This window comes from Micropterus dolomieu, linkage group LG09 (assembly GCF_021292245.1).
Source record: "Micropterus dolomieu isolate WLL.071019.BEF.003 ecotype Adirondacks linkage group LG09, ASM2129224v1, whole genome shotgun sequence".
NCBI lineage: Eukaryota > Metazoa > Chordata > Actinopteri > Centrarchiformes > Centrarchidae > Micropterus > Micropterus dolomieu.
In genome coordinates, this window is record NC_060158.1 from 28,057,212 (window position 1) to 28,074,060 (window position 16,849).

A 16,849-nucleotide genomic window follows, 5' to 3' on the forward strand; every position below is an offset into this window, starting at 1 on the left:
AAAAATGCAGTATGTAAACATATTCAATCCCTTTAGTCACTGTTGAGCTGCAATTATTTTCTAAACCGTTTGTTCCACCAACAGTTCTAAAAAACAAAGATATTTAATTCTCAATGATGACTAGATTTAATTATTGAAATTATTTACTATTCATTTTCTGTCAATCAACTAATCAATCAATTGCTAAGTTGTTTTGAGTCAAAATTACACGTTTTAACCAAATGAGAGTGCTTCTTGAGGCACTGGGCTATACGTTGCTTGCTCTCAGGCTCCGTCCAACAATGCTTATGTAAAATGTAAAAAACAGACAAAATATAGTGCAGAAGTTAAAATGTAGAAGTAAAATATAACATAACATAAAAGAGACTGTATGGTGTTCTGTAGTGACAAAATGAATAAACTGGAGTAAATAAACTGTATAAAGTACAGTGCTGGGGGAGACCCTTTAGTGCTATTGTTCAACGCTAAAAGGAATAATAAACAGGAAAGTCAGAAAAAGGAGGTTGTTGGGGTGGAGAGCTGTGACAAAAACAGGACTTTTTTTTTTGTTTCCCCGTGTGAAACAAAAACTCAACATTGGTTCCTTTTTGTGTTATTACGTAACTTACGTAAGTAGTGTTACTTAACTTGCGTAATTCAAGTAAGTCATTTGAACCCAACCTATGATTTATTCCTAAATCTAACCAAGTAGTTTTGATATCTAAACCTAACCAAACTGTGACGTTTTACATTAACCATTGCCGTTTCACAATGTTAACCAGTAGTTGTATTTTAAAAGTGTAAACCTGACGTTGACCGTTGACCCTACACAAAAATGAAACAAAAGGACACCCCGGGCATTACAAAGCGACTCCAGTGGGTCTTGGCAAAGTGTCTGTATGTGACACCCTGGGAGTCACTTCCAGGACTCCTTGTTCTTCTTTAAGATGAAAATAGTTCTTAATGACGTTAACTTGTTAACAATGACATTAATCTTAACATTGTTGTCATCCAGCAGAATAAATTTGGGGCCAGTCAGATGCCTCCCTGATGGTATTGCATGATGAATTACTGAACTGCCTGTACTCCTCAGCATTGAGACCATTAATTCTGACCAAATCCCCAACTCTGTTTGTAGAAATGCAGCCCAAACACGCAAAAAACCTCCACTATGCTTCACTGTTTTCTCATTCTTGTACGGCTCTTCAGCCCTTTGGCAAACAAAGTGCCTTCTGTTACAGCAAAATATTTCAATATTTCATTTTGACTCATCAGTCCAGAGCACCTGCTGCCATTTTTCTACACCCCAGTTCCTGTGTTTCTGTGCATAGTTAAGTCTGTCTTGTTTTCAAGTCTTCCATGAAGGCCACTTCTGACTAGACTTCTCCCGACACTAGAATGTGGTATCAGGATCCTTGCTTATGTGAATTTTATTCCTCCTATACAGTTGTTTTTGATTGTGTTTCAACCTCCATATTGAATTGGTGATCAACAGCACCTGTTTGATATAAAATATCATCCACCTGATGATATGTCTACAAAACCCCTCACTTTGTGCAAGTGAACTTTTTCTACTAGTTCATGTTATGGGGTGGAGGTAGAATTCTTAGAGACAGATAATCAAAATTAAACCCACATTAAACTATAACTATATTCAAGGATAGCTAAGGGTAAGAGAGAAAAAAAAGTAACTTCAGTAAACCAAGAGTTAAGTAAGAGATAATGCACAACACTGCTCCTGATCTACAGCCATAATGGTGTGGAGGCAAAGGACTTCATTAATTTAATCACAGCAATATGAGCACTGCTTCCTCCACCATCATCTTATAAATGAGGACACTTATTGTATGTTAAGTTAGTTTTAGCTGTGAATATTAACAGGTATGTGAAGCATTAGTATTGTTGCTATGGTTACCTGCTGTTTAATATTATGTTCTTCTTCGCAGACACATCACTATCACTCCTGTAGAGTTGCGGTAGTCAGTCCTCGTCAGCCAATGAAATGAACAGGATATATCAAGAAGTCAGCAGGTGATCACTGCACCTCCGCATTGACTCTGTTTCATTTTGCTGGGATTGTTCTGTCTTTTCATGCTGTGGTTTCAGGATGAATATCATGAAATCACATTATACACTCTGTCCAAGAAGCTGTCTGTGCATGATTTATGGCAGCCAATATTTGGATATCAATTACTTGTCCACAACAATGAAGCCAGCTTTGTGTTGGATGTGTGTGCTGGAAGGAATTAGGCAGCTTGATGGTATCACATCGGATGGCTCTACAGACAAATGCAATATGGTAGATGGTAACTGTGTCTCAAGTTTTGACTGTGAATGTGAAAAGAGGCCGGCGTCCAAAAGGAAGGATTGAGAACACTTCTTAACACGTCACGTTCTACATTCCTCTGTTCACTTCATGCTAAATTAGTATCTGCAACGGTATCTGTGAGTAAACCAACAGTGAGCTTCTCTTTATATATATAATTTTATGTTCTAATGATCTTCCATTAACTTTCAGCTACAACAGCTACACCAGTCAAAATAGGGTCAAAATGCATTCTGTGGATACAGTGATAGCAGTTTTCTGGGTGATAGTGGCTACGTTTTCAGATAAAAAAGCTGCAGTCTAATAACTATTGAAATCAACAGTCTTTGTTAGACTACTCTCACAGAGTGTTCTGTGGATTATCCAGAGTAACAGTGACAATGTTTCTGGAAAAGGAAAGGAAGCTCACGGGTGCGCGTCTGCTGACCATGCCATTGACCCATGGGGTCTAATCGGTACAGCCTAAAAGAACAACACGAAGCCACCACCCTGTGGGCCCACCACCCACAGGGAAGCTGACCATGGCATCTCAGACTGGTTCTTCTAGAATTCAAATGGGCCACGTTTAAAGCCTCTATTGTTGAAGTGATTGCTGGGAGATGTGGTCAGAAGGTTGTCTGTGTCTGTTCTGCAGGCAACCTAAGAACCCGCTGGTGGACACCAACTGGTGAAGGAAGCTGTCAAGCTGAAGGAGACCTTTCAGGCTTGGTTGGCCAAGGGGTCTACAGAAGCCACAGAGGCTTCACATGTACGGGGAGGCCCGAAACACTGTGGCTTTGTTGATCCTTTATGTGGGAGGACTTCCTAGAGCCTGTGGCGAAGGACTTTCAATTGTTTTCAAGTAAGTTGTGGCAAATGACCACAATTTACTTGAAAACATATGAGTCCCTTCCCTTCCTGAGGCATATGTGGCCATATGACTCAGGAAGGGAAAGTAGGTTTTGGCTCAGGCTGTACTCAGCAGGGGAGGACAACTGCTGATGCTGAATGAGATCTACTTTGAAGAACTCCAACATGTCCTCCCCCCGAAAGAAAGAGAAGGGCATGCCTCTTTGTTTCTGCAGGTGCCCAGTCCACGCGTGATTTTAACAGCCCCTGTGGTTTCAGGCATGTAAAAGCACTCACAAAGATCTTTCAATTCAGTTCTTCAAGATTTATTGATCGTATATTAACAAAATTATTATGTTGTTTACTTTTAACAAACGTATCAAAAATTTTTACTTAAATTCGTTTTCCACATCTCATAGTGATCACTAAATCCCCCATCATGTGTGAGGCCACATTACCAGATGAACTAAACACCTTTTAACAAGGAGTCAGCTGTAAAGTTTACCGGCTACTGTCTGTGTCCACAGCAGATGTGAGGAGAGTCCTGCTGAGAGTGAATATGAGTAAATCAGCTGATAACATCCCTGGCCGTGTACTAAAAACCTGAGCCAATCAGCTAGTTGATGTTATTACTGACATTTTCAACATCTCACTGTCTCAGGAGGGGGTTCCCACCTGCTTCAAGACAGCCACCATCGTTCCTGGACCTAAAAAGTCTGCGGTGTCTAGTCTGAACGACCACCGCCCTGTTGCTCTCACCCCCAGTTTGCTTTCAGAACCAACAGATCCACAGAGGATGCCATCTCCACTGCCCTCCACTCAGCCCTCACACACCTTGAGAAAAACAACACCTACATCAGAATTCTGTTTGTGGATTTCAGCTCAGCATTCAACACAATCTCCCCATGAAACTGATCAGCAAACTCAGCACACACTGGGTTTAAACACAACACTCACAACACAATTGGATATTGGACTACGTCACAAACAGACCCCAGTCAGTTCGGATTGGCGGACTCACCTCCTCCACTCTAGTGCTCAACACAGGAGCCCCCCTAGATCTGTGTGCTCAGCCACCTCCTGTTCACGCTGTACACCCACGACTGCATCCCCCAACATGGAGAGAACTCTGTTGTGAAGTTTGCGGACAACACCACCATCATCATCATCGTCCGTTCAAACAATGAGACTTCATATCAGGAGGAAATTCATAATCTTCAGAGTGGTGCTCAGAGAACAACCTACTGCTCAACCCACCCAGCCACAGCCTGTTCTCCCTGCTTTCTGCTGCATTCTGGGAAGAGATATAGAAGTTTCAGCTGCCACACCGCCAGACTGCAGAGCAGCTTTTCCCCAAAACTATCAGACTCTAAAACTCTTATTCATCCTCAGCACTGCTCCAGTGATTATAGTTTATTTCTGTTCATAATTGATTCTTTATTAATGTATATAGTCCGCTATGTAGCAGAAGGGAGTTACAAAACTCACTTACTCTATGACTTGTTATATTGTCACAATAAACCTACCTACCTAAACTATTTCACTCCTCGTCTCTCATTCAAAGACAAAATAACTCCCAAGCTGTTGTACTTCCTCTGATGATAGTACCCATGAGGATGACCTAATTAGAATAAGGAGCAATCGGATACAATTTCCCAAAAAATTCCCAGTTATTGGAATAAAGAAAATATCTCACATTGTTTGTCCATAACAACAAAATAATAAAACCAATCAACTACTATGGCTTCAACAGATGGCATTTTATGCAAGGAATCGAATGAAGTACTCTATTGGTATTGGTATCACTTTAAGGGTACAGATGGTGACAATTCCTTCTGCTTTCTGACAACTTGCAGAATCTACAGGGCAAATAATAAACATTAGATAGGAGCATTCTGAGATTTCTTGCAGCATATGGCCAACTTTTCCTGTATATTTCTCACACTGGAACACTGGACAATAGAACAACTACATTCTGAGTTTACGGAGCAAAGTAAAGAAAATATATTTATTTTATATTTACAATGGCCAGAGAAAATGGATAAGACACATGCCTTTGGTGTGAGAGATCTGGGTTCAATCCCCCACTGTGACCCATCTACCAACATGTCCCTGAGCAAGACGCTAGAGGCGTGCGACCTCTGACATGTATAACAATTGTAAGTCGCTTTGGATAAAGGTGTCAGCTAAATGTAAACGTATTGTTTTTTCCATTATCTGTGTAAGTTATGATAACTTTTACTCACCAAACTGCTGAGATTTGGGAACACAGCTGAAATTAAGTGCAAGGGAACAAGAAATATATGAGCAGTCAGACAATCAGAAAGATTGGAAACAAGCCAACAGTTTACCCAGATTATCTAAACCACTTTTTAAAAGTAAAACTGAAAGTGAGCAACCCTGTATTGTTGTTAACAATCCCACTTTATACAGGTAAACCCTGTCTGTGTTAGTGTCTGTGATGTCAGTTTAGGTAACACGCTTTTCTTGGCATTTCTTGATTTCTTTCTTCCAAATAAGTTTGGCTTTCCTGTTTTTTGTTTCCAACCAGTGTGACTGACAGTTAAGGTTTCTTGTCCTGTCAGACACTGTCACTGTGATCCCAGCAATTAACTAGGATACTTGTTCTTACTGCGAATGATGGCTAAAACAAAAATAAGACATAAGAAATATCATTTAAACAACCAACGGAACACTGAAAGCTCCATTTAGACTGAGACTTTCCAAACTTTAATAGGCATTAAGTTATGGAAGGTAGCCCTCTAGCACTAAACAAAGAAAATCTGTGAAATAGGTTTAATAACATACCTGTAATGTTTACACATTAAGCGTGGTAGATTTACTCAAATCAGAGTAGAAATTTAATTGGCATAGATAATTGGCATCTTATGAGCTGTAGGGGCATAAGCTAACAGCTGCTGCACATTAGCACAAATATGCAGAGGCAGGTGGATCTCTCTAACACACTCACAATGAAACACACACACAGCCAAGAATCTTGGATGGGCTGAGCAGGCATATCTGCCTAGGAAACGATGGGAATTTAAAGTGCCCTCCGGCCACCTAGTGAATAGAAGACAAATGACCAAAGTGTGTGTGCTCCACTAATGAGCACAGTCCTTTTGTTGCACACAAACCGCCAATTGATTTCACATGAATCTTCAACTAAGGAGAAAAGGAAGGAGCAAACTCTTCAGTTTCGCTGCTGGAGACTCTTCCTAAGACCTTCCAAACTCACAGGAGGTCTCTTGTTATTTAGCAAGACTGTGATGACTGCACACATACACTTCTCTATTCTCTAATTACTTTACCTTAATGAACCCTTTGTAATGTTTGTTGTGTATCACGGGGAAGATCTTTGAATTAAAGCAGTGCTCACTGCTGCCAAAGCAAGTTTTTCTGTGTGTGATAATTTAGTTGTTAATCTTCATTTATCCATGGAAGGTGGGCTGAACTCCATCTTCTTTTTCAGCAAAATTGAGCTTTAAATTCGGATAGTTTCACACATTCAGAGAGCTGACCAACACAACCACAGTCCACTGATGTAAGGGCCTGGCAACATTTACATTAAAGCCCCCCTCCAGTTTATTTTGACATTTCTAATATTTCATATTTTCCTGAGTCATTTCCTTACAATGTTGATTACCCACATAATTCGCCAAATATTTTTTGACAAATGGCTTAATTTTGTGCTCAAAGTTGCAAAAGTTGCTTTGTTGTTAAAGCGGTATGCATTACCATGCATCGGTGGAGGGCCCCCCCACCCCCCCGCGGTCCCGCCAGCGCACCATAAAACGTAGTGGGAGTTATCGTGTGCAGTGCGTGACAGGACCATCGACTGTATGATTGATAACAGCTGATACTCGCACATTAGTTTCTATCATGGGTAAGTAATGACTACTCCTGCCAGACAGTAAAGTGTACTAAACTTTACAGTGTAGGGATGTTAACACTGCATATCGTTAGTGAACACTCCAGCCGTCTGTATTACGTCCGACTATTAACCACACCCCCATTCTCTGTTTGAGAAAGAACATTCACCAAAAACGGCAGTTAAAACTGGCTGGAGGGGGTCTTTAAGTGTCATACAGTATCTCAGAGAAACAGATTCTATTCAATGTTGTCAGAGGAAACACATTTTGGTGACCTTTGCACTGCTGACCAATAGCGACAGCGCTGATTTTGAGGGAAGGGAAGAGGAGAGCCCTGAATAGGGCTGGGCAATATGGCCAAAAATGTTATCACGATAAAAATATTTCATATCATTCGATATCGATAATTATCACGATGTCAAATCGTTATTTCATTTTAAGTTTAAAGGCTGACTTTTGCTCCTGAGTGAAAATTGAAGAAACAAGATGGTTAATTATGTGGTTCAAATTTTCTTTATGGTCAGAATGTGACAAACACTTGATAACAAACAGTGGCTCACTTCACAAATCTGAGGTAGAACATTCAAAACTATTATGATAAAATCTTTTTCAACAAATATGATCGGGAAATCTTTATTCAGTCCCTTTCCCTCAACACAATAAAGATCTTAATAGAAAAATTAAGTGCTACTTTGTTCGTGATTCAAATGAATTAAACCAAATATGTATTTAGGATACATTGAACATTTATTATATTGTTGAGGAAAATATCGCAATAATTATTTGTAATAATTGTTTTATTGCCTAGCCCTAGCCCTGAATGAATGAAACTGTCATAGTATTAGCTGTGTCACACTAGCTAAAACAAGACAGGAGTTGGTGTAAATATATCTCTCACCGTAAACAGTACGAGCACGAGCATGTTTCTAGTTAGCTCACACGTTACCGATTAGCTTGCCAGCTACAGTAACTTGCCAACAAGCTTCAGCATTAGGTGAGGATGTGCAGATACATTTTGCCACCATCTGGTGTAAAAGGGCACAAACCCAAAGAAGCAGTTTGGGAATTTTTGTCTTCTGCCCAATAGTCATTCGATTGAAATCTTTTTTTGAATTTTGTTTTGAACACAAATGGATGCAAAGATCGCAAGCAGGGAGAAACAGCTAGCAAAACAAACAAATAAATTATATAATTTGTATTTATATATAATTTTGTATTTATGTATTGTATTTATTATTCATTTCCCCAAAATGCTTCAGTATTGTTCTTCTGTTGAGAAAGCAGAGCGTCTATAAATGTATTCCACAAGAAGTTTAAGTCTTAGTAATTTAACATTTTCTATTGTGTGTCACTTGTTGATCACAATGACAGACATTTTCTACTAAAAACAAGACTTAGAGCCATGCTAGCGACGCTGTAGCCTACTTACCACAACAATAGTTTGACCTCAATGTTAAAATCAGCATAGAAACATGCTCAGAATGACAATGTTAACCGGCTGATGTTTAGCATGTAATGGTTGCCAAGTTATGCCAAGTGCATGAGCCTGCTAACATAATATTAGCACGAAACACAGTGAACACAACGCTGATGAGAATTTCATTTGTTTTGCAGGTATTTGATCTTGAGTATTGGACAAATGGAAATTTTTGAAATTTTTGAAAATCCCTAGCTGTGAACACAAATTGATATGGTGAATTTGTTAGCAAACATTTGTTTATATACACATCCAGCAGTTACGGAGCAACATTATTATTCATTTGAAATAGTGTTTCTGGCCATCTGGCAAATGTAAGTCAAATATTAATTCTCATTTAGCTCTCTTTTTGATCTCTACCAACTCCTGAGGGAAATATCTGGTAGGGTTGGGTGATAAAATGATAACAATTATTATCGTGATATAATTTTCCTTGATAACAATATAACAAATGTTCAATGAATTCGATTTAATTAATTTGAATTACAAACAAATCAGCACTTAATTTTTCTATTAAGATATTTATTTTGTTGAGAACACATCACTGCAAAAAGATTTAATTTAAGACTTAATTTTACTAATGCATATTTGTTGAAAAAAGATTATTATAATGGTGAAATGATCCAGTGTTTGGAAAGTCTGGACATGTTCTGACCATAGAGAATAGTTTAAAACAAAATTAATCGTCTGGTTTCTTCAACTTTCACTAAGGAAATCTGCCTTTAAACTTGAAAGAAATAATAATTTGAGATTTATCATGATAAATATTGATATCAACTTATACAATTTTTTTTGTGATAATATCTTATAGCCCTAATATCTGGCTCTTTAGCTGCTAAATTCTCTACTATGTTCACCAGCTAGCAGTGTCTGTTTGCCATTTGGTGCTGAGCAGGCAGTGGACTGTGGGTTTTACTGCGTTTTGACTGAATCGTCTGGTGTGTGTGTGTGTGTGTGTGTGTGTGTGTGTGTGCTTACAATTAAAATATAAAAAATCTCATTAAATCTGTCATTATGTCCGTTTTTAAAATCATTGAAGATCTGAAAGTCCTCTAGTGTGCACCAGGCACAATGTAGTCAGTTTTGTTCTCAGTCTCTTCACTGTCTGAGCCCCCTGCTACCTCCAGCCTATCTGCTCCTAACACTGCCCTTACACACTCAGCCACAGCAAGGTCCTTGATGTTATCAAAGCAATTTAGCCCTGCTTTAATCATTGGGAAAATTGAGTAGCCCCCCCCTCCCCCTCCCCCTCCCCCTCCCTTGTAGTTTGGAAGCAGACAAAATCCAATCACTCATAAGAGAGGTTTATTGATTGATGTAATCTTATTAGAGGTGAGGTGGTGGAGGGGACATGATTGATTGCTTTTGTCTGCTACACATGTAGCTCTCGGTTGGCGATTCGTGTCCACTTTAATCTGGTATTTAATCTCTGTGTGAAGTTCTCAGATCCCTTCCTCCCCTTCAGCGTCAACCCAGGATCCGCCATGGCCAAGCGGGGCTGATGACCCACAAATCTAAGCTGGCTCAGTTTGATCTCATCCACCTCTTCCAAACTCGCTCACATTTCGGTCCAGGTCTCAAAAAGAGGAAGCGCCATCACTCGAGGAACTGCAAAGACATTCCATTCGTCCACATGGCCTGCAGAAATACTCAGTGGCGCATCACCACAACTTAAATCACGCTGATGACGATGAACATGACACAGTATCAGATTGAGTAAGTTGGATAGAATTTAAAATAATGCGTCTAATGCCTGGTGCACACAATGAGGATTTTCATTGTGAGGACATAATGACAGATTTAACAGATTTTTTATATTTTAATCTTTAGAAAGCGCACACCAGAAGATTCAGTGAAGATGCAGGAGCACACACTCAGCGTTCGTACTAAATTGATTTCAGAGTGGTGATTCAGGGGTCTCGGGATCTCACAGAAACTTGCGTGATCAAAACCAAATAAACCAAATGTGGATGAACTCATGGCTGAGAAGACGGATCAGCATGGTTTCTACATTTTTTAGCGCATGAAAATACCAAACACATTGGTGACGTTTTCCAGTCAGCCTGCTCTCATTCTCATTGTTACCGATTTACAGATGTACTTGGAATAATTAGAACTCCCAGCAAAATGTCTTCTTTACTTTTTCTGTGTTGTAGTGTCTGATTGAATACATTTATTTATTAAAAGCAGTCTGTATCTAGACCATGATATGATGTCACACAACATTTTACACATTACATCTGTTTATAAGCCAAATTATGAATGTTATCAATGTTCATTTATTTCTTTTGTATGGAATTTCCAATGGCAGCTGATCAGCACAAAGCATGCAGGGTTTTGACCACCTGAGCGATTCGATCTCTCCTGAGAGCATTCACACCTGTACAAGCTGTCCACTTGAGATCAGATTACCCATGACCCCTGTACTGAGTGTACTGAATAGGGGTGTGACAATACACTTAGCTTATAAGATGAGACGATACACAATATTGGGTTCACGAGAACAAAACTAAATTATAACTTTTAATTTCAAGAAATCTTTAATGCCGAAATATACGGGAGTCTGGCTGCACCAATTTCTGCCTTTTCTCCATCAATTTATGGTGGAAATTTACTTTTATTTATATGAAGGGAAACACAAAACTCGGGTGGCATGTGACAATTCAAAATGATTTAAACAGAATATAATGCAGTGCAGCAGCTCTCAGGCATTCTGTGCTGCTTTCAGATCTGTTTCTCCTGTAGATCAACTTGTCAAGTAATCTCCTCCCTGCTGAGTCAGCACACATGCAGGCATGATTTAGACTTTCCTGCTCTTTTGTTTGAGGAAATAACCTCTTTAAATGTGCATGTGGCTCCTTTTCACCTCAATGAGAAATTCATTTATTTTAATTCAGTTAGAAACTCCTGGACTTTAACAGCTCCTGTGTTTCAGCAGGTTTTCTGCTCATGTTCAAAACTTTCTCCCACAAAACTGTGTCCAGAAAAAAGTTATGTTTAGTTCTTTTAGGTTCAACTTTTCATTTGTAAGACAAATAATTTATTCTTTTAAAAGTGACAGGTGTGCTTTAAGTGTGTATATCTCAGTTAAAGGTGAGTTTAAGTCATAATCATTTTGCCTGCTCTGATGAGCTTATCTGTGGCTGCAGCCCTTGAGAAGTACATATTAAGAAAGATTCAAAACATGGAGCTGATCTAATGACAAAAAAACAAAAATTAAGTATTCAGCTAAACCTTAATGAGACCCAGAAGCTGTAGGGTTATTGATGCATGTTGAAGTCATGGGTCCGTGTATTGACAGTGGGTTTGTGGCCTCAAAATCTTCTTTCCTCTCCAGCCCCAGTATCTGAGCCCAAGTGGATGAAACAAGGCTGTGAATTTATCACAAGTGGGCAATGCAATTACCTTGGAAGTGGCCACGTGACAGAAATCAATATGACACAAAGCACTCAGCCATTGACTCTCATCCATGACAAAGTGCGGCAGTGTCTTTCCACAGAAAGGAGTGGATTATTGGACTTTGTGAGCCTCCTACTTTTTTGATTTACTGTTGGGTCACTGCATCATTATAACACAGCCATTGTTTTACAAGAGGGGGGGGGGAGTAATGAATGGACTGCTGATGTTGCACCTATGGAGAAAGCTAAGTCAGAGTGGCTGCCTTTATTAGCTCATCTGGACAACTCATTCACAGCTGCGATGTAAGGGAAGGGGAGTGATCTCTGCAGCTCTCACCAGGTGCTTTGTTTGCGTCTGAAGTTTCTCATATTTTCCAGCAGGGGGCCCTAGTGAACTGGGTACACCCTTGAAGAAGAGTCAATTTCAGCAGCAGGTCCCCTCACCTCAGCCGGGCAAACCGGCGCCTTGCAGTGACCGACACGGCCAGAAACTCAGTCTACTCTACCGATACCTCGCTACGGAAACTCCACTAGAGATACACACAGCTTACAGCAGACTGCAACTCCATTAAAACAAGTCTATGACGAGGTAATCAATTAAGGCACCCAGAGGGCTTTGCAATTCATGCTCAGTGTGTAATGATTAAATGGGTTAGGAGGCAACACAGTTCAGTTAAAAGATGATAAGACAGAAACCGGTTAAGGAGGATGGGAGGGAAGAGCGTTTACCTCAGGAAGCATTGGAGCACACCCACACTGTGGCGGAATCAGTGGGATAAAGAGATGGGGGAAGAAGTTGAGGAGTAATAGATTTTAGCTGCTTGGCCACACTTCCCACACAGCCCCAGTCCCAGCTGTGTGTTTTCTGTTTTAATAGGGGGGGAAAAGGGTGAAGTCAGCAAAAACAAAATGCCGCCATTAAATCATCTCCCCGGATCCCGTGTCAGAGCAGTAATGGGAAACGCACTCATCATCAGAAAGGTTACTGCTTTCCAGAACCTCCCTGCTAGCTTTTCTCTCTCTTTATCCCTCCGCCCTCCCCTTCCTGCGCCATCCTGCCCTCAGTCTCATCCTCAAACCAGAAACCAGCTGTAGGCGAGCTGATCTCTAGTTTGCCGGCTGCTGTTCAGTCCCCCAAGGATCCTGGGGTCGAGGATGAGGGATTGGGGCAGCTACAGTTCGCCACGGTGAGTTGGTTTCATCTCACGGAGATGCCACTGTGTTGAAAATAAAACGGTCTCCATCTGTCTTGTCCCACAATTGTTAAAGTTCAAGTTTTCTCAGTTGTCATGAACTGAACAAGTGAACAATTTATATTACAACCAAGCAAACATCTTCATATCTGATGGCCACAAAATACATCTGAAAACTCCAGTAAGCGGACCTTGCACTAAGAATGTTATTGTCATAATGACAATTAATAGCCTTAAAGCTCAACTGCTGCCATGATATTCAATGTGGATGATTCATGCCCCCCCCCCTTACCTTTACTCTTACGCCATCATCAAGCTCCATCAACATTCAAGCCATATAAAGAAATATTAGGTAATAATAGATGTACTCTCTAAAAACAATTTTCAGCTGATATATCAATAACTTCCAGTATTTGCCAGGCTTAAATTACTTTTACTGAGCACTGTCATGCTCTGCAGAGGAAGAACCATTTACATTTTGCACACTGCAAGACACTTTTTTCTAGCATCAAACAGACCAAGATGTCAACTTTAAATACAGACATCTCATTAACTAAGTCAGAAAAGCCATCAAATGTGCTGAGCACATTCATGCTCCTTAGGTGATGAACCCTTCTGTATTATCTTTAATACTCTGTTTTAGATTTATTCTTTTATTAACATCAGTTTGTCTGAACTCATATGATGTACATGAAATAATGCATAAATTATGATGAAATAATTATTATACAACTGATCAATGCTTCATGCTGCTATGACTTGTCCGCTTTAGGGTCCAGTGCCCTAAATGATTTGGAGATGTCTTGGGTCTTTCACAGATGTGAGAACTTGCATTTTCCTGTATGCTTAGTATGAAAATGGCCAAATGTAAATGTCAGAATATTAGCAATCAGCTGCTACAATACTGTGTGCTGACTTTCACGGTTTCAAACCTTGTCATTGATTGCAGTAGGAGAATCCAGCAGATCAGCTCTAGACTGTACTCTGTGGGCTGAGAAGCAACAATTCATCTGACCCCCCCCCCTCCAAACAAGAAGGCCACTTCCCAGGTGATAAATCACAGATGACAGAGGGCATTACACGCACAAACGGACCGCCGCTGCCGCACCTTCAGAACAATTCATTAGCTGGCTGACACTCATTTATCACTGCGGCAATAAGGTGAAAAAGTCAAGAGTTTATTAAAGCTCCGCGTAATTTTCAAGAGCTATAGGCCAGAGGCTGAGACACTTCACATACACAACAGCAGCAACATTCACATTCTTACTTCATACAGTATCACAGTAATACAGTACACAATTAATCCAAAATATGCCTTTCAAAGCATGTCTGTAAACAAATGTTTGGCAATTAAAAGAAAATATGGTAGTCGCTTAAGACTACATCACAAATCAGAGTTCAACTCTGTTCACAATACAGGCTTATGATATATAATCAAGTATGTAGGCACAAAAAGAAAAGACATGTATGTTTGGCCTCTTCATAAATACTGTACACGTTGTCACACTACAGAGCTACCTGGCATTCAAATTCTACAAGACCACATCACTTATTTTCAGCTTTAAATTACTGTACAGTAATAGGTATAGCCATGCACGTAGACTGAGTATGAGTGATGGGAAAGGACTGCTCAGGAGTCAGCAAGTCATTCTGCACTGAGATCTCACCTCTAAAGACAAACCCAGTGTGGTGGTGTTTCTGGAAACACTCCAGAGAGGAAAGAAGCAGTAAACTGCATGGGTTTGACTGCTCCCAAAAGCATGCATACAGGCCCTGGATAGGCACCAGAGTGACATATGAGGGCAGAATGTGACAGTTGTCATGAGCCCTGACAGAGCAGCAAGCAGCTGTTGTTTTGACAGGGCTGACTACGGGCCTCCAGGGACATGTAGACAAAGCTGGGCTTCTTTCTGAGGAAGTGTCAGTTTAACTGTCACTCCAAGATATGGAGACAGAGGAAGACTTCTAAATGACTAAAGACACTAAAGACATTTAGATAATTAAGTGCTATTACCGCTAACTACACTAGTTTGTTTCTACTACAGATGCTTTATGGTAGCATTAATTTACTGCTACACTTGACACACCAGAAACAGCTGGTTTATCTATACACAACACTTTTCTCAGTACTGTTGGTCTTCCATTCATTTAGAAAACAAAACACAACACTCAAGTCTGCCTAGGTTCAAGTGCATCTGCTATTAACCAAATTCACACCGAAATGCTCGGGCTAACCGGGTGGCAGGTGACGAAGACTTTACATACATGTTGGATGCAGGCGAGCACCTAGAGGCATAGAGAGGAATTATTCAGGATAGCGTCAGAAGAAAATCCACCGACTGCAGTCGTTTTCTGCATTTTATAGCACTTTGTCTTTTCTGTGCTTCCACACTGCGAGCAACCTGATCAACAAGCCAAGAGTCTACCACTCATTACCTACACAGTTAAGCTCAGCTGCCATGACGAACCTATTATACTCAACAGCCACATTTGAACACAATCTTAAAGATACCATGATATGGCCACTTGAGCTATCTAGAAAGCTGCCCCTCATTGAAAATGGGTATACTTTATTTTTTAAGAATTCCCCCTTTCTGTCTGTCCTTTCAAATGAAATGATTTCCGCTGATAGATCATTCACTGTCTAACATCCTGTTTCTAAAGAAAGTACAGCAGATTAAGAAAGTAATGAGACTACATTAGATAGCAGGACTCGGTCTTATCATTTAAATTCAGGACAGTTGCATCCATCAGTTGGCTTGATGGTTAGCGCTTCTGTCTTTTTTTACTTATTTTGTTTAATGCTAACTAAGTAGTGCAAGAGAGGTGTTTGTTATTTCCCAAAACGGTTTAATACATGAATTGTAGAAATACATCACTTTTTGTAATTTCAATGGTCTGCATGGAAACTTTGCAGACGAAGACAATTGCACAGATGCAACTGGAGCCACAATTGGTTACAAAAAGAATCCACCAAGCTACTTGTAGTGTGTAAAAGCAGTTAAGAGTCCCACATTAACCAAAAAGTATTGGCTTCAGCAGTTCTTCAGAATTTAGACTCCATGTTTTAGATTCAGACAGCTCCGCTCAATTCTCGTTGGACAGTTGTTGGTCCAGTTTGGATCAGAGGTGGTTGTGGGGCGGCGTTCTCCAGCCTGACTCGAGCACCGTTCTTCACATGCCTCAATTTGCCTCTCTCTGTCTCTAAGCCAAAGGTCATCTGTCCCGAGTTTTTACGGCAGGTGAGGTGGCTGCCCCGGCTCTCACAACCTGTGCAATGCAAAGATAGAAAGAGTCAGGGCAGCACACCTCACACCCCGACCAGCAACCCTTACAACTTCAACACTGCCTCAAGAGCACCACACATGAAACAACTCGAGCGTTGAGCTTTTTCTTTCATCTGTTTCCATGATACTGCTCTTGCCATGGACATAGTATAATTTTTTTCTGCAGAGATGTCTAATACATTAAAAGGTAAATTCTTGAATAAAAGCCAGCGTCCAGTCTCCAATAATAAGCGTGCTCTGACAAATAACAAAGAGTGGATAAAAATACTGAGAGTATGTTGGGTGGTGAAGTGACCTACCTTACATCTTAAGTTCAGCATACTGTACATTTTGACAGCACTAGTTTCGTCAGTACAACAATAGTGTAATGTCATACTCAGAGTCTTTTTAACAGGAATTTGCTCACAAAAGAATTCCCAGTGATTTGACTGCGTAATTTTTTTAATCACTGTTGAGGGGGGGGGGGGGGGGGGGGGGGGGGGGGTTTTT

The 16,849-nt window shown here is 40.3% G+C and overlaps 1 protein-coding gene across 5 annotated transcripts in view; it reads right to left on the bottom strand.

The window, feature by feature from the left end:
- phf14 (PHD finger protein 14) overlaps positions 1-16,849 on the bottom strand; it is a 105,484-nt gene that overhangs the window by 21,519 nt on the left and 67,116 nt on the right. Inside the window, exon 18 of one of the 5 annotated variants that reach the window (XM_046058298.1) lies at positions 14,231-16,343. The exons of the other annotated variants lie outside the window; for them this stretch is intronic. Coding sequence (XP_045914254.1) covers positions 16,337-16,343 — 7 coding nt within the window. The 3' untranslated portion in view covers positions 14,231-16,336. Of the gene's footprint in view, positions 1-14,230; positions 16,344-16,849 lie in introns of those variants that run through there. 5 annotated transcript variants of the gene reach the window in all.